Genomic DNA, 19,201 nt, shown 5'->3' with positions numbered 1-19,201 from the left:
AATGCTGCCCCCACAACAGTAGCAATACTAGCAACAGGTTGCCACTGTAATCCCTGATGAATGTACATCTTCTTCAAAAAGCCTTAAGCTTCCTATCCATGGGATGATTGAAAGAACAACTATCTTCAATAGGAATAGTAATTCTCTTAGCCAGAGTAGAGATCGCTCCCTCTACCTTGGGCACTGTGTGCCACGAGTCACGAATAGAGTCAGCAACAGGAAACATCTTTTTAAAAACAGGGGATGGGTAAAAAGGAATCCCTGGCTTATCGCATTCCTGAGTTGTAATATCTGCCATACGGTCTGGAACTGGAAATATTTCACAGATGAGGGAACATCGTATACCCTATTAAGCTTACTAGACCTCTTTGGATTTTCCGCAACAGATTCAGATTCTTCCAAAGTAGCAAGAACCTCCTTCAAAAGAACTGGAAGGTGTTCTAAATTAAATCTGAAATTAATCTCCTCTGAATCTGCAGAATTTGTCACTATAGTATCAGAATCTGACAATTCCCCCTCAGAAGCCACTGAAGAATTATCCTCATCAGATAATTGAGACAAACTGACTAACGCAGCTTTAGCGGAGTCAGCCTTACTAACATCAATATGTTTAGATTTCCTCTTTCGTTTAACAGAAACCTTTGGAAAAGCTGATAAAGCTGCAGAAACAGCAGAAGTAATCTGTGCAGCGAAATCCCCAGGTAAAAATACACCCCCAGGAGGTAGAGCATGTGAAGCTTGAGGGGAAAGCTGAGGCGTAGCTAGGATAACACAATCCTGAGAGACAGGAGGCTCAGGGAGAGACATCTTATCTATAAACTTTCAAGTTTTATTTAAACATGAAGAGAAAAACTGTACAGGAGGAATTATCTTAGCCTCCAAACACAATAAGCATTTTTCAAATGAATCAACTTCAGCATTAGTGTCCATAATTGGGTATCAGTTCACAATTAACAAAAAAATTTAAATGCTAAAATAAGTTTAATTTTATGAAGCAATAAAACATAAATCCCACAGCACTGCTGAGGTCTTACCCCTCCAGAAGTTGCTATCCCACTAGCACAAAAACCGGACACATTCAGAAGGAAAAAACACCTCCTTGTTACCGGAACAGCCCAAATACACTTGCCACTGTAGAAAGAAGAAAATGCAGCCTCCACCTTGTCGCGGCAAACTCATATCTGAAAAGAGGAGCCGAAAACAATTGCACCAAACAAAAACGGCGCGAAAACCAACAGCAAAAGTGATTGGGCCGATAAGATGAGCTGAAAAGTGATTGCAACAAGTAAGAAGTAAAATAAACACTTGTCAAACACTTTCCCATCTCTGAGCCCCCAATAAAAAATTATGCCTCTTTTTACATAAAAACAGTGCCCCTAAAACAGATCTAAACACTTTCCACGAGGATTTAACTCCTATAGTGTCGGTACCTTCAAACCTAGAAAGGAAAGCACTTACCTGCGGATCCTACACTGTCAGGCAGAAGCTATTTTCTGAGGTGTGGCTACTTCACCATATCTACCAGGGACCTATAAAAAAGGAAAAAAACAGAGTAACCAACTGTGGCTTTCTGTAATAGTGGTAGCAATAATGTTAGAAGCTTAAGCAAAGACTACCTTGCCGTCTTCTAACTGCTAATAGCCACCATTACTCTTAAATAAAATAAATAGATTGCCATGGACACAGCATTGCCCCAATCCTTGCTTGCAGGGAAAAGTAACCATTAAAAGGATTAAAATCTTCAGACACCATGTTCGCCATCCTCCCGTGATCAAGTCAAAGAGAATGACTGGGAGTTATGGGTAAGGGAAGTGATACTTAACAGCTTTGCTGGGGTGCTCTTTGCCGCCTCCTGCTGGCCAGGAGTGAATATCCCACTAGTAATTAGAATGTTTTGTGGACTCTCTATGCCATAGGAAAGAAAAGTTACTAGTGCACTCAATGTTAAAGGAACAGACAACACCAGAATTTTTGTTGTAGATAGATAATCCCATTATTACCTACTAGTGGGAAAGCCTGCCCAGAGGGCAGTCTATTGTGGTGACGGAACCACCGAACCACCCTGCCATTTTCGGAAGGTAAGTCTATTGTGATGACAGAACCACCCTGCCATTTTCGGAATCCACCTGGATGCTGCTTATGCTGCATCCAGGTGGATTCCGAAAATGGCAGGGTGGTGAAAGAATCCATCCAGGTGGATACTTTCATCACCCCTTTTACTCTCTCTCCCCCCCCCTCTTTTGTTCTCTTTCCCCCCTCTCTTTTGCTCTCTACCCCCTCTCTTTAACAGTAAACCCCCCATCCACCAAACCCCCCAAAATAAAAGAACCTAACACTAAAAAACCTAAACTACCCATTGCCCTGAAAATGGCATTTGTTTGGGCATTGCCCTTAAAAGGGCATTTAGCTCTTTTACTGCCCATCCCTAATCTAAATTAAACAAACCCCCCAAAAAACCCTTAAAAAAAAACTAAGTCTAAACCCAAGGTTGGTACTCACCGTTCCTGAAGTCCGGCGGAAAAGGTCCTGTTCCAGACGGTGAAGTCTTCTTCCAAGCGGCGACCTCTTCTTTCTTCTTTCAGGAACAATCCGGCGCGGAGCAGAGGGCGGAGCTGAAGACCGATGATCGTGGAGCTGAAGACCGGCGACCCTGGAACTGAAGACCGGCTATCCTGGAACTGAAGACCAGCGACCCTGGAACTGATGACCGGCAATCGCGGAGCCATGGAGCGTAGAGGATCCTCTTTGTATGATCGCCAATGTACACTGAATAGTGAATTCAAGGTATGCTATTAAAGATGGCGTCCCTTGAATTCCTATGGGCTGATTTGATTCTTCAAATTCAAATCAGCCAATAGGATGAGAGCTACTGAAATCCTATTGGCTGATTAAATCAGCCAATAGGATTTCAGTAGCTCTCATCCTATTGGCTGATTTGAATATGAAGAATCAAATCAGCCAATAGGAATTCAAGGGACACCATCTTTAATTGCGTACCTTGAAATCACTATTCCAGGATCGCCGGTCTTCAGCTCCGCGGTCATCGGTCTTCAGCTCTGCTCCGTGCCGGATGTTCTTGGAAGAAGAAAGAAGAGGTCGCCGCTCAGAAGAAGACTTCACCCCCTGGAACAGGACCTTCTCCGCCGGACTTCAGGAACAGTGAGTACCAACCTGGGGGTTAGATTTAGGGTTTTTTAAAGTGTTTTTTTGAGGGGGTTTGTATTATTTAGATTAGGGATGGACAGTATAAGTGCTAAATGCCCTTTTAAGGGCAATGCCCAAACAAATGCCCTTTTCAGGGCAATGGGTAGTTTAGGTTTTTTAGTGTTAGGTTCTTTTATTTTGGGGGGTTTGATTGATAGAGGGGTTTACTGTTAGGGGGACTTAAGACTTTTTTTTCTGTAAAAGAGCTATTTATCTTGGGGCAATGCCCTGCAAAAAGCCCTTTTCAGGGCTACTGGCAGTTTATTCTTAGATTAGCGGGTGTTTTTATTTGGGGGGGCTTTTTTATTTTCATAGGGATTAGGTTTCATTTTGTAAACTTTGGTAATTTGTTTTTTTATTTTCTGTAATGTTAGTCTTTTTTATTTTTGTAATCTTAACTTTTGTTTTTTGTAACTTTAGTATTTTTTTAGTTTAGTTAATTTGTGTTAATTTAGGGGGTGTTAGGTTAGGGGCCTTAGTAATTTAATTAGTTATTTGCATTGTGGATTTTGGCGGTTTAAGGGGTTATTAGGGTAATTAGGTTTATTGCGATGTGGGGTTTTTGTGGTTTAGGGGTTAATATGGTAAATAAGTTTATTGCTGCATCCAGGTGGATCCTTTCATCACCCTGCCATTTTTGGAATCCACCTGGATGAAGCTTATGCTGCATCCAGGTGGATTCCGAAAAAGCAGGGTGGTGAAAAAATCCATCCAGATGGATTCTTTCACCACCCCTTTTGCTCTCTCTCCCCCCTCTCTTTTGTTCTCTCTCCCCCCCCTCTCTTTTGTTCTCTCTCCCCCCCCCCTCTCTTTTGCTCTCTCTCCCCCTCCCTCTCTTTTGCTCTCTCTCCCCCTCCCTCTCTTTTGCTCTCTCTCCCCCTCTCTTTTGCTCTCTCCCCCCTCTCAGTCTATGTGTTGTTAAATTATAAAAACAATTGAACTACAGAAAAATATAAACAAATTATAAAAAAAAAATCCTAATCCCTATGAAAATAAAAAAGCCCCCCAAAATAAAACCACCCCTAATCTAATGCAAAACTACCAATAGCCCTTAAAAGGGCTTTTTGTAGGGCATTGCCCTAAGTTAAACAGCTCTTTTGCAGTTACCAAAAATTCTAAGTCCCCCTAACAGTAAAACCCACCACCCCCCAAAATAAATAAACCTAACACTAAAAAACCTAAACTATCCATTGCCCTGAAAAGGGCATTTGTATAGGTATTGCCCTTAAAAGGGCATTCAGCTCTTTTGCTGCCCATCCCTAATCTAAAAAAAATATATATATATTTAAAAAAAAAAAACCTAAGTCTAACTCTTAAAAATTAAACCTAAGTTTAAATTAACCTAAATTACAGAACATAAAAAAATCTAATATTACAGAAAATAAAAAAACAAATGACCAATTTACAAATGAAAATAAAAAAGCCCCCCCCAAAATAAAAACACCCCCTAATCTAGGAATAAACTGCCAGTAGCCCTTAAAATGACTTTTTGCAGGGCATTGCCCAAAGATAAACAGCTCTTTTACAGAAAAAAGTCTAAGTCCCCCTAACAGTAAAACCCCCACCCACTAAACCCCCCAAAATAAAAGAACCTAACACTCAAAAACCTAAACTACCCATTGCCCTGAAAATGGCATTTGTTTGGGCATTGCCCTTAAAAGGGCATTTAGCTCTTTTACTGCCCATCCCTAATCTAAATAAACCCCCCCTCCCCAAAAAAAAAAACCTTAAAAAATACCTGTCTAACCCCCAGGTTGGTACTCACCGTTCCTGAAGTCCAGCGGAGAAGGTCCTGTTCCAGGCAGTGAAGTCTTCTTCGAAGCGGCGACCTCTTCTTTCTTCTTCCAGGGGTTAATAGGGTAATTAGGTTTATTTTGATGTGGGGGGTTTGCGGTTTAGGGGTTAATACAGTAATTAGGTTTATTGCGATGTGGGGGTTTTGCGGTTTACGGATTAATAGGGTAATTAGGTTTATTGAGATGTGGGGGTTTTGCGGTTTACGGGTTAATAGGGTAATTAGGTTTATTGCAATGTGGTTGGTTGACGGTTAAGGGATTAAGGGGTTAATTACTTTATTATTTTGCGATGTGTGGGTTTGCGGTGTAGGTGTTCATACTTTGTGTGGGAAGTTCGGGTTTTTTTTTGTTATACTTCGTGCTGGCAGTGGTTTTTTTTTTCTTGTAATGCTCCGTTTGCCTTCGCTGCATCCAGGTAAATTATTTTGGCTGCACGCGCAGCCAACATTCCATTGAGGATGCGTGCGCAACTGCCGATGGCGACGGATATTACAAATGCAATTATAGTATAGATTCCCCAGTTTTGCATAACCAACACAGTTATAATAATACACTTTTCACCTCTGTGAGTACCTTGTATCTAAACCTCTGCAAACTGCCCCCTTATTTCAGTTATTTTGACAGACTTGCATTTTAGCCAATCAGGGCTTACTCCTAGGTAACTTCACGTGCATGAGCTCAATGTTATCTATATGACACACATGAACTAACGCCCTCTATTGTTGAAAAACTGTCAAAATGCATTCACATATGAGGCGGCCTTTAAGGTCTAAGAAATTTGCATATGAGCCTACCTAGGTTTAGCTTTCAACTAAGAATACCAAGAGAACAAACAAAAATTGGTGAATTGGTGATAAAAGTAAATTGGAAAGTTGTTTAAAATAACATGTCCTATCTGAATCATGAAAGTTTATTTTGGACTTGACTGTCCATTTCAATATAGGAAAAAGTCAAATTTCAAAGTTGTCTGGGACCACTATATATAGATAGATAGATAGATAGATATAGATATATAGATATATATATTGTGACAAGGTGGCTGAGCTTTTGGCTTTAGCAAGAAGGAAAAGTTAATTTGATTCAAAACAAACTATTTCTTTGTTACACAGCAGGTTTCACATAAAGAGCTTTCGATTCACAAATCAAAACAAACACCTACTCCTAACTCAGGAACTAACTAAACTTAAGAATTCCTAACTATTTTACTGGAGCCTCTAAATCCCCAGTAAACAACTGCTTTATAGAAAAGAACAATAGTTTTAAAGTAGATTTGCTACTCACAGGAGGAAGAGAGAGACAAAACTTTACTCTCAGAGCAGCCGTTTGCTAGCTAGCTAATTGCACCAGCTGAGAGCACCTGTTTTCATTCTGGATAAACAGAGAGTTCCATTCTCTTGCTAACATATATATGATCACTGACCCTGTCACATTATATATATAGAAATGCAGGACAAGCGCACTCCAAGGGACTTTTCAAAATCAATTTAATCAGTGTGTGTATATATATCTATATATATCTATATATTTCTATCTATCAATACCTATATATAATCATCTACATATATATTTGACCAAAAAACCCTCAGCTATATATAGAAACATTGATTTATGAATAAATAGAACATATTCTTCCACATGAAGAACATTAGGATGTGAAATATTTATTTTCATGTTAGGTTAGCAAACTTGCAGCTAGATTACGAGTTTTGCGGTAAGCTAAAAAAGCAACGTTAACAGGTCCTAACGCTGCTTTTTTTACGACCGCTGTTATTACGAGTCTTGAAGGTTTAGGGTCACCGCACACTTTTTTGGCCTTACTGCAAAACGACTTACGTAAACTTCGTAAAGTCTTTTTTCTATGGGACTTCCATAGTACCGGTATTACGAGTCTGTCCTGGGAGGCCAAAAAGTGAGCGGTACACCCTACCCCGTCAAGATTCCTACCACATTTTAAAGTCAGTAGTTATGAGTTTTACACTACAACGCCGTAGCATAAAACTCATAACTAAAGTGCTAAAAAGTACACTAACACCCTTAAGCTACCTATTAACCACTAAACCGAGGCCCTCCCACATCGCAAACACTAAAATAAAATTATTAATCCCTAATCTGCCGCTCCGGACACTGCCGCCATCTACATTATATTTATGAACCCCTAATCTGCTGCCCCCAACATCACCGACACCTACATTATATTTATTAACCCCTAATCTGCTGCCCCCAATGTCGCTGCCCCCTACCTACACTTATTAACCCCTAATCTGCCGCCCCCGACATCGCCGACACTATAATAAACATATTAACCCCTAAACCGCCGCACTCCTGCCTCACAAACACTATTTAAATATTATTAACCCCTAGTCTGCCGCCCCTAACATCACCGCCACCTACCTACACTTATTAACCCCTAATCTGCCACCCTCAACGTCGCCGCCACTATACTAAATGTATTAACCCCTAAACCTAAGTCTAACCCTAATCCTAACACCCCCTAACTTAAATATAATTACAATAAATTTAAATAAATATTAATATCATTATCTAAATAATTCCTATTTAAAAGTAAATACTTACCTATAAAATAAACCCTAAATTAGCTACAATATAACTAATAGTTACATTGTATCTAGCTTAGGTTTTTTTTTTTATTTTACAGGCAAGTTTGTATTTATTTTAACTAGGTAGAATAGTTATTAAATAGCTATTAACTATTTAATAACTACCTAGCTAAAATAAATACAAAAGTAAAATAAAATCTAACCTAAGTTACAATAACACCTAACACTACACTATAATTAAATAAATAAATTAACTAAATTAAATACAATTACCTAAATTAAATTAAATTAGCTAAAGTACAACCCCCCCCACTAAATTACAGAAAATAATAAACAAATTACAGATATTTAAACTAATTACACCTAATCTAATAGCCCTATCAAAATAAAAAAATGCTCCCCCAAAATAAAACAAATACTCTAGCCTAAACTATACTACCAATAGCCCTTAAAAGGGCCTTTTGCGGGGCATTGCCCCAAAGTAATCCGCTCTTTTACCTGTAAAAAAAAATACAAACAACCCCCCCAACAGTAAAACCCACCACCCACACAACCAACCCCCCAAATAAAATACTATCTAAAAAACCCTTAGCTCCCCATTGCCCTGAAAAGGGCATTTGGATGGGCATTGCCCTTAAAGGAGCAGTTAGCTCTTTTGCAGGCCCAAACCCTAACCTAAAAATAAAACCCACCCAATACACCCTTAAAAAAACCTAACATTAACCCCCTGAAGATCGACTTACTGTTCTGAAGACCCGACATCCATCCTCAAGGAAGCGGCAGAAGTCTTCATCCAACCGGGCCGAAGTCCTCAACGAAGCCGGAAGAAGTCTTCATCCAATCTGGGGCGAAGTGGTCCTCCAGACGGGCAGAAGTCTTCATCCAGACGTCATCTTCTATTTTCATCCATCCGACGCGGAGTGGCTCCATCTTCAAGACATCCAACGTGGAGCATCCTCTTCATCCGGAGTCTTCTTACTGAATGAAGGTACCTTTAAGTGACGTCATCCAAGATGGCGTTCCTTAGATTCCGATTGGCTGATTGAATTCTATCAGCCAATCGGAATTAAGGTAGAAAAAATCCTATTGGCTGATGCAAGTTTTCATGAACGTTGTATATAAATAATGATGTATTATACTGTATATGAACGTTGTATATAAACAATGATGTATTATACTGTATATGAACGTTGTATAAAAACAATGATGTATTATACTGTATATGAATATTGTATATAAACAATTATATATTATACTGTATATGAACGTTGTATACAAACAATGATGTATACTGTATATGAACGTTGTATATAAACAATGATGTATTATACTGTATATGAATGTTGTATACAAATATAATACTGTATATGAACGTTGTATATAAACAATGATGCATAATACTGTATATGAACATTGTATATAAACAATGATGTATTATGCTGTATATGAGCGTTGTATACAAACAATGATGTATTATACTGTATATGAGCGTTGTATACAAACAATGATGTATTATACTGTATATGAGCGTTGTATACAAACAATGATGTATTATAATATATAAGTAGTAAAGAGGAAGTGGAGTTCACCAATACGTGAAATCCAAAAGTCTAGGATATAAGCACCTAATAGACAATATTTAAATAAAACAATGACAACAAAAAAACAAAGTCTAGACTTATATTGTATATTTATCTCTATTTACATAAAGTATATTTTGCACTTATCATACTTGATTGTCATTGTTTTATTTAAATATTGTCTATTAGGTGCTTATATCCTAGACTTTTAAATTTCACGTATTGGTGAACTCCACTTCCGCTTTACTACTTATATATTATACTTCTATCTAGGTTGCACTCTTAGCTACTTCTTATTGGTAGGTGAGCTTTACCAATTTATTTTGTTTGTTTTTTAATGATGTATTATACTGTATATGAACGTTGTATATAAACAATGATGTATTATACTGTATATTAACGTTGTATACAAACAATGATGTATTATACTGTATATGAACGTTGTATACAAACAATGATGTATTATACTGTATATGAACATTGTATATAAACAATGATGTATTATACTGTATATGAACATTGTATATAAACAATGATGTATTATACTGTATATGAACATTGTATATAAACAATGATGTATTATACTGTATATGAACGTTGTATACAAACAATGATGTATACTGTATATGAACATTGTATATAAACAATGATGTATTATACTGTATATGAACGTTGTATACAAACAATGATGTATTATACTGTATATGATCGTTGTATACAAACAATGATGTATTATACTGTATATGAACGTTGTATATAAACAATGATGTATTATACTGTATATGAACGTTGTATATAAACAATGATGTATTATACTGTATATGAACGTTGTATACAATGATATATTATACTGTATATGAATGTTGTATATAAAGAATGATATATTATACCGTATATGAACGTTGTATATAAACAATGATATATTATACTGTATATGAACGTTGTATATAAACAATGATGTATTATACTGTATATGAACGTTGTATACAAACAATGATATATTATACTGTACATGAATGTTGTATATAATCAATGATATATTATACTGTATATGAACGTTGTATACAAACAATGATGTATTATACTGTACATGAACGTTGTATACAAACAATGATGTATTATACTGTATATGAACGTTGTATATAAACAATGATATATTATACTGTATATGACCGTTGTATACAAACAATGATGTATTATACTGTATATGAACGTTGTATATAAATAATGATGTATTATACTGTATATGAACGTTGTATATAAACAATGATATATTATACTGTATATGAACGTTGTATATAAACAATGATGTATTATACTTTATATGAATGTTGTATATAAACAATGATATATTATACTGTATATGAATGTTGTATTCAAACAATGATGTATACTGTATATGAACGTTGTATATAAACAATGATGTATTATACTGTATATGAACGTTGTATATAAACAATGATATATTATACTGTATATGAATGTTGCATACAAACAATGATGTATTATACTGTATATGAACGTTGTATACAAACAATGATGTATTATACTGTATATGAACGTTGTATACAAACAATGATGTATTATACTGTATATGAACGTTGTATATAAACAATGATATATTATACTGTATATGAACGTTGTATACAAACAATGATATATTATACTGTATATGAACGTTGTATACAAACAATGATGTATACTGTATACTAACGTTGTATATAAACAATGATGTATTATACTGTATATGAACGTTGTATATAAACAATGATATACTGTATATGAACGTTGTATATAAACAATGATGTATTATACTGTATATGGACGTTGTATATAAACAATGATGTATTATACTGTATATGGACGTTGCACAGTATATAAACAATACAAAACAAACACCTTCCTGCAGCTATACTTTACTTAGGTTATCCCAGGGTATTCTGGTCACTTACTCAGCACTCAGTAAATGCTCCTCTTGTAGACTGACACTCAGGGGGGATATTTACTACATAAATCTGCAGTGGATAAGTTAATGGACTCTACTGAACGTCTTCTGTTTGAGAGATCTCTAAAGGAAAACTGATTTACAGAATGTTATAAAGAGAGAGCTAAACTTACCAACTGGTTCTCCAGAATTACACATCTTTTTTTTCTTCATCTTCATCATCCTTGGCATTGGAGCACTGCAAGCCATTGCCATTGGTCGCATTCCTCCTCCCAGACGGAGACCAGGAGCAGCAAAGAAACGAGCAGAATTCTGAAATAATCCTGAAATGATAAAATGTATATAAGGTCCCACTCTTAAAGATATGATAACGTATCCTTTATTGTCACCAGTGGGGGCTGCAGCTCCAGCAATCATGCAGCCCCCACTGGTGACAATGATAATATTCAGCATATTATAGACCAGTTAAGTGGATTGTGTAGTGCCCAGACTAAATACAGATACATCTCATCACACCCAGCGATCACCTTCCTAGTACCTGGAGCAGGGATATCGACCCTCATGGGGGGACCCTCTACGGGCTTCTTGCTGTCTTTATTGACAGCCACATAGGCTGTGAGAGAGGAGACCACCCCAGACTGGAGGCTGGCTTCCAGGATCCTCTTCTTTACTTCCTCTGAGTCTGCATCTGTCCCGTACTCCAGCTCAGAGATCAGAGCCTTCGCTGCCAGACGGTGAATTGTGGGTCTGTGTGGGGAAAATGCCAACAGGAAAGTGATTTGTTTTAAAATAAATTTCACACCATCATGTTGTTAGCACAAGGTTTACAAATCAAGATCAACCCCATTAAAAGTTTTGTGCAATTTGGGGGCGGAGCCAACTGTCAACGGGGGAAGACGTGCTATAGCAGAGCTCCTGAAATTTGATCAATAAAACCTTAACTTATAGAACTCTAGGAACTTAGATCTTCATCATCTTATGCTCTCAGAATGGAGGACTTCTCCACACACCTTTCCTATCTACTGGCGGGCTTACTTGATAAAGCTGATTGTCACTTTAGCAGCTTGCGGTCCATCATTACTGAGCTGCGCAGCCAAGATGGCGTCTCTTACATACCCGATCATGTCACACATGTGGCGGGACAGACGGAAGATCTCCTGTTCATACATCCTTGTTCTAAACAACTGCTAGACAGACAGCCTGGATGGGACTTGATCTGCACCCTATCTGAAGATACAAAAGGCTGCCTGATCCATACAAATAGAGCTGAAACGCCCCACATTGCTGTTGCCATAACGGGATCAGAAGGTATCCCACAGATCAAGGCTGCGCAGCGCCCGCTACACGTTACACCTCCCTGCCTAAGCCTGCAACTATCCCCGAGTCCTAACACACTTCTGACTCTAAGCGATGCAGGAGATCACTGTGGACACTTTAGTTCAAGGAGCAGAGCACCGCAACCTGTCAGCCTCTTACCATCAGTAAGTACTCAGCATTCTCATACAGAGAGATGGATCCTTTGCTCTGAACTGGCTTTTGCTGCTATGGGGACTACCACCGCTATTAGCTATGTCACGGGTATACCGGAGATTGGCAAAGATTTACGGCTGCTGTCTAACACGGTTACGCTCATAGAGGGAGCATGGAAGACAGATCTGAGGTCAACGTTGCCTCTGCATATCAACCCTGAATCTCTCATATGCACCTCAGCCTGTCCGGTGAGATCTTCGTCAGAGAATTTCACTAACCTGATTCTCCAGATGCGCACCCAGAGCCTCCAGATTGTAGGACACATTGGAGTTCATATCCCACAACTAGATTTTGATCTAGCCCACACCGCAAGTGCAGTGGATATTTCTGTCCCACGCAGGTCCGGAATAGGCTGAGACTTACATAGCTATGCAACAAATCTGCCATGTCTTCAGCAGGAACAGTCACTTGGACTGATAATGAGGGCAGAGCCTGATAGCTGCGAAGATATCCCACACTGTTGAGAGCTGTTAGCCTCTAAAAGTTGCTTACCTGAGCTAGTAATTGTTTTCCTTTATATTGGTTTACAGTAGTTCTCTTATCTAGTCAATTATAACTATTTGTAAGCCTTAATTAGCTAAAGAACAACCTAAGACGTGTCTGCACTACTCTATTGCTGTATACCATAATTAGACACCCATTGCTCTTAGAATGGTTGGATAACACGTGAATGTCTTATTTGTTATAGCAGGTTGTTTGTTTAATACTATATTTCTTACTGTTTCTTCATACAGATCTCTGCATTAGGACCACTAACTTTCTGGTCAGCATGTTAATGACGACAGTTTGTCCGATAGAGTTTTTTTTTTTTTCTATATGTCTGAGCTTGATGAAGTTAATCACCACTGTACTATACTTTTACTAGCCATAATCCTCTTCAGCCCGCAGTGCCTTAAGTCCATAATAATGACCACTATGTTATTAGCTATTCACAGTTTACTCACTGTCTAATGGTTTGCTGTTATATTGTTTAATGATGTTTAAGAGCTCACTTTGAAGTTAGATTTTAGGGGTATTGTTATCATACTATATGTTAGCTAAAGTGTATATGAGTGTGGCTGTCTAGTCTAATATGCACCTCTACACAAGGTTCAGTTATTACTTATATATGTGTGTTTAGCTAGGAAGTTCCTAGGCTTGTTCCTGGGTATGTTTGCTAAACAACCTCGTGTACAGGGTGTATATATGTCTCTGTCTTATTTTTTTGATTTGACACCTCTTAACCCACTTGTCACCCTAGACCTTTATTTAGGTTTCTCTGCCTGTATTAGAGTCAGTACTGAGACATTAGCACTAATAGTATTAAGGTACCATCATCTACTTTTACCCCTGCTCCTATGTTATTTTATGGCTCGGTAGTAATTGCCTGTTTTGCTTAATAGATCTCTATTTTACCCCTAGGTATACTGATCTTAATATCCACGTGGTACTCTTCAGCTGTGAGTTGTACCCATAACAAGCAATAAAATACAGCCATTGGCAGCAAAACATTTAGACTACATGACAGAACAGGTCATTCAATTGTAACTGCTTTTTAAGTTGCCCCATACAACATATCACCTTTGCAGTTTACATACAGATTTTCGTGTCACATTTTGCCTGGCTCTATTGGGGTTAGATTAGGTTTAAGCCTCCATACAATAACAGTTAAGCTCTGAATACAGCCCTGCAGGCTTCTGCAGCTAGCCCAGACTCACTCCAGCACTTAGACTCCCTGTTTATTTCACGATTATATTGCAGTGGGTGCTTCACTTGTAAAGCCCCACTATCAACATACACTTAATATGTTTCTAAACCACTCTATTTCCTAATACGATAGTGAACTCTGATACATAATTTTATCATGCTAGGGCATATTGGCTTATAGTCCTACAAACTACTATTGTTACTGCAAAATGTTAGTGTTACATATGCTAACTATCCCTAAGCCTAGTGGTGGCAATTCTGGGAGTTGCTAGCTGCGAGGTTATAGGTGTTGGTGTTGTTGTTATAGATACATTATAGTATGTCTTGCCTGTTAGAAAATATATCTACGATAGACATTACCTACACCGCTCACTTTCTGTTACAACTGAGCCCCTCTCCTCCCTTTCCCGCCGGCACTGGTTGCCTGCGGGTCATATCCCTTCCCCTTTTTCCCACATAGTTGACATCTCCCCAGGAGAGGAGCTCACTCAGAAGTCCCTTATATCTCATACATACTAATATCCCCCCCTTCCACATAACCTTCTTAAGAACTACCTTTACTTCTCTTATTGATAGTCCCTTAACTAAACATATTAACTATAATACCCTAAGCAGCTTTTGCCTATAAACTTGATATAATTATTGGCTCCGTCCTCCACCCCCCCTTCATCCCCCCCTACTCTAACTTGAGCGGCTCTTGCCCGCTGCATCCCCCTACCCCATAAAACTACAGAGCTACCTCCTCCCTAGCCCTATCCTTAGTTGAATAGATATCTTAATCTTTTCCTTACATAGCTGGGAGAGGACCATTACCGACTATTTTACATTAATGATTCTCTATAATAAAACCGAAGTCTTTCTGCGAGACAGCCCACATGGTATAGTGACGTCTGAGATAAGTGAATGTATTGTGTTACTAACTATACTATGTAAACATGGATATGTAAATGGTTTGGGGCTTACCCCATATTTTGTATCTTTTTATGACTTCAATAAAAATTATTTGGAAAAAAAAAAGTTTTGTGCAATTCATGTCCCTAGTCTACAGGGTGTGGCCAATTATAGACAGATGCAAATGTGCATGTGCTCTAAACTAACCAATCACTGTGTAGAATGTTGCAGGCTCTATTTGTCACCCTAATTTAGTGTGATGGAGACATTTCAGGCTATTTGGGGGTATTTAAAAGCAAATTTAATCAAAATAAATTAATTTCGCAATGTTTTAGGTCTTTAATTAAACATTTTAACTTTTAATCTCCACTTAAAGTCATTATTTTGTTGAATCTATAAGAGGGTGTTTCCTTTTTTTTCCGTGATTTTCTTGTCTTAAATGAACTATTAACTATTTAGGGCCAGATAACAATTGGAGCGGTATTTAACGCTCCTGCTCGAGAGCCAACTCCGCTTGTAGTATGCTTTTTGTGCGTGTTGGGTTGAGCTCGTATTACAAGTTGAAGGTAAACGGTTTTCACTTGCGATAACCCAATGTGCGTATAAAGTCGAAGTTAATTGAAGTCAAAGTGGTAAAAACACCCCTTGCATGCAAACCAGATCTCATATTTCTCAAGTGCTCTAACCCAACATGAAAATATGAATATTTCACATTTAAATGTTTTTCACATAGAAGAATATGTTCTTTTTCCTAAATACAATACATATTTCTACATATATCTAATGGTATTTTGCTCAAATATATATCTATACATATATAAATACATCATATATATATATATATAATTATTTCTAGGTATGGATATATACAGATATATATAGTTACAGATATACAGTATATAGTAATATCTATTTATAGATACTTAGAACATATTCTGCTTTGTGCAGAATATTGGAATGTGAAATATTTACAGTAAATACACAGTATAACACTATATTAGATATGAATATTGCATAAATATGCTTTAACATGGTTTAATCGACTTCAAAGGGCTCCAATGCACTTTATGTGTCTATATATGAGTACATATGTGTTTATGTGTTTATATATACTATATATATGTGTGTGTGTGTGTGTGTGTGTCTGTAAATACATATATACACATATAAATACATAAACATATGTATACACATATATATGTGTGTGTGTGTATATATATATATATATATATATATATATATATATATACACACACATATATATTACATGTTGAAAGTAATGCAACGTGGTGGGTTAGGGGTTAATAGTGTATTGGGAACTTTCCGGTGGGCTATGTGGAGGGCTAGGGGTTATTAGTGTATTGGGGACTTTGTGGTGGGCTATGTGGAGGGCTAGGGGTTAATAGAGCAGTGGGGACTTTGCGGTGGCTATGTAGTGAGTAAGGGGTTATTAGTGTATTGGGGACTTTGCGGTGGGCTATGTGGTGGGTTAGGGGTTATTAGTGTATTGGGGACTTTGCGGTGGGTTAGGGGTTATTAGTGCATTGGGGACTTTGCGGTGGGCTATGTGGTGGGTTAGGGGTTATTACTGTATTGGGGACTTTGCGGTGGGCTATGTGGTGGGTTAGGGGTTATTAGTGTATTGGGGACTTTGCGGTGGGCTATGTGGTGGGTTAGGGGTTATTAGTGTATTGGGGACTTTGCGGTGGGCTATGTGGTGGGTTAGGGGTTATTAGTGTATTGGGGACTTTGCAGTGGGCTATGTGGTGGGTTAGGGGTTATTAGTGTAGTGGGGACTTTGTGGTGGGCTATGTGGTGGGTTAGGGGTTATTATTGTATTGGGGACTTTGCGGTGGGCTATGTCATGGGTTAGGGGTTATTAGTGTATTGGGGACTTTGCGGTGGGCTATGTGGTGGGTTAGGGGTTAATAAAGTAGGGGGCTTATGGCGATTCGTGTTAGCACGCGATTATGGGTGTTTTTTTCCACTTTTCTCTCTCCATTGAAGTCTATGGGGGAGTACGTTAACGCGGTCACGATAGTCAAACTTATGCTCTTTGTGCACATGGTGTTAGCACGAGTGTGAAAAAGATTTACGCAAAAAGCAGAAGTTGAGTGGAGTAAGCATGCGAGCGGTAATTACTGCTCCACTTATAATCTAGTCCAAAATGTTTATTTAGGAAAATAAAACAACATTGCAATATACATTCATTATTCATTTTGCTTGAGTAAAATACATCTGAAAAGTGTGCTTATTCCTTCCCTCTGGAGAGGTTGGAGTGCCTTAATCATAACTCTAGTGAAATTCAATGACCCTGCAACATCCTACACAATGATTCATTAGCTCAAATCACAAGCTCCAAACAACAACCTATTCCATGATAACCTGAGTAAAAAAATAGACTATTACGTTATCTTGCTTTATTTGGCAGTGCTTAATTACTGACATATGTGTACTGCTCTTTTAAGTTTTAAAAGGATATAAAGTAGTCTGTTCCATTTTTGTAATTAAAAAAACATAATTTATGCTTACCTGATAAATTTATTTCTCTTGTAGTGTGTTCAGTCCACGGGTCATCCATTACTTATGGGATATATTCTCCTTGCCAACAGGAAGTTGCAAGAGGATCACCCAAGCAGAGCTGCTATATAGCTCCTCCCCTCACATGTCATATCCAGTCATTCGACCGAAACAAGACGAGAAAGGAGAAACTATAAGGTGCAGTGGTGACTGGAGTTATAATTTTAAAATTTAGAACCTGCCTGAAAAAGACAGGGCGGGCCGTGGACTGAACACACTACAAGAGAAATAAATTTATCAGGTAAGCATAAATTATGTTTTCTCTTGTTAAGTGTGTTCAGTCCACGGGTCATCCATTACTTATGGGATACCAATACCAAAGCTAAGTACACGGATGATGGGAGGGACAAGGCAGGAACATTAAACAGAAGGAACCACTGCCTGAAGAACCTTTCTCCCAAAACCAGCCTCCGAAGAAGCGAAAGTGTCAAATTTGTAAAATTTTGAAAAAGTATGAAGTGAAGACCAAGTTGCAGCCTTGCAAATCTGTTCAACAGAGGCCTCATTCTTAAAAGCCCAGGTGGAAGCCACAGCTCTATAGTGGAATGAGCTGTAATTCTTTCAGGAGGCTGCTGTCCAGCAGTCTCATAGGCTAAACGTATTATGCTACGAAGCCAAAAAGAGAGAGAGGTAGCCGAAGCCTTTTGACCTCTCCTCTGTCCAGAGTAAACGACAAACAGAGAAGAAGTTTGTCTAAAATCTTTAGTTGCCTGTAAGTAGAACTTCAGAGCACGGACCACGTCTAGATTATGCAAAAGACGTTCCTTCTTTGAAGAAGGATTAGGACATAATGATGGAACAACAATCTCTTGATTGATATTCCTGTTAGAAACAACCTTAGGTAAAAACCCAGGTTTAGTACGCAGAACTACCTTATCTGAATGAAAGATCAGATAAGGAGAATCACAATGTAAGGCAGATAACTCAGAGACTCTTCGAGCCGAGGAAATAGCCATCAAAAACAAAACTTTCCAAGATAAAAGCTTAATATCAATGGAATGAAGGGGTTCAAACGGAACACCCTGAAGAACTTTAAGAACCAAGTTTAAGCTCCACGGAGGAGCAACAGCTTTAAACACAGGCTTAATTCTAGCCAAAGCCTGACAAAAGGCCTGGACGTCTGGATGCTCTGCCAGACATTTGTGTAAAAGAATAGACAGAGCTGAAATCTGTCCCTTTAGCGAACTAGCGGATAAACCCTTTTCTAAACCCTCTTGTAGAAAAGCTAATATCCTAGGAATCCTAACCTTACTCCATGAGTAACTCTTGGATTCGCACCAATATAAATATTTACGCCATATCTTATGGTAAATTTTTCTTGTCACAGGTTTCCGAGCCTGTATTAATGTATCAATAACCGAATCCGAAAACCCACGCTTTGATAGAATCAAGCGTTCAATTTCCAGGCAGTCAGCCTCAGAGAAATTAGGT

The 19,201-nt window shown here is 38.1% G+C and overlaps 1 protein-coding gene across 4 annotated transcripts in view; it reads right to left on the bottom strand.

Moving 5' to 3' along the window:
• The window catches only part of LOC128648386 (von Willebrand factor A domain-containing protein 5A), a 201,716-nt gene that overhangs the window by 50,542 nt on the left and 131,973 nt on the right, over positions 1-19,201 (bottom strand). For all 4 annotated transcript variants that reach the window (XM_053700994.1, XM_053700993.1, XM_053700995.1 and 1 more), the window contains exons 14-15: positions 11,622-11,830; positions 11,257-11,406 (exon numbers count right to left, since the gene is read on the bottom strand). In XM_053700994.1, coding sequence (XP_053556969.1) covers positions 11,257-11,406; positions 11,622-11,830 — 359 coding nt within the window. The remainder of the gene's footprint in view (positions 1-11,256; positions 11,407-11,621; positions 11,831-19,201) is intronic.

This window comes from Bombina bombina, chromosome 2 (genome assembly GCF_027579735.1).
Source record: "Bombina bombina isolate aBomBom1 chromosome 2, aBomBom1.pri, whole genome shotgun sequence".
Taxonomy (NCBI): Eukaryota; Metazoa; Chordata; class Amphibia; order Anura; family Bombinatoridae; genus Bombina; species Bombina bombina.
This window is presented reverse-complemented; position numbering and strand designations above follow the sequence as displayed.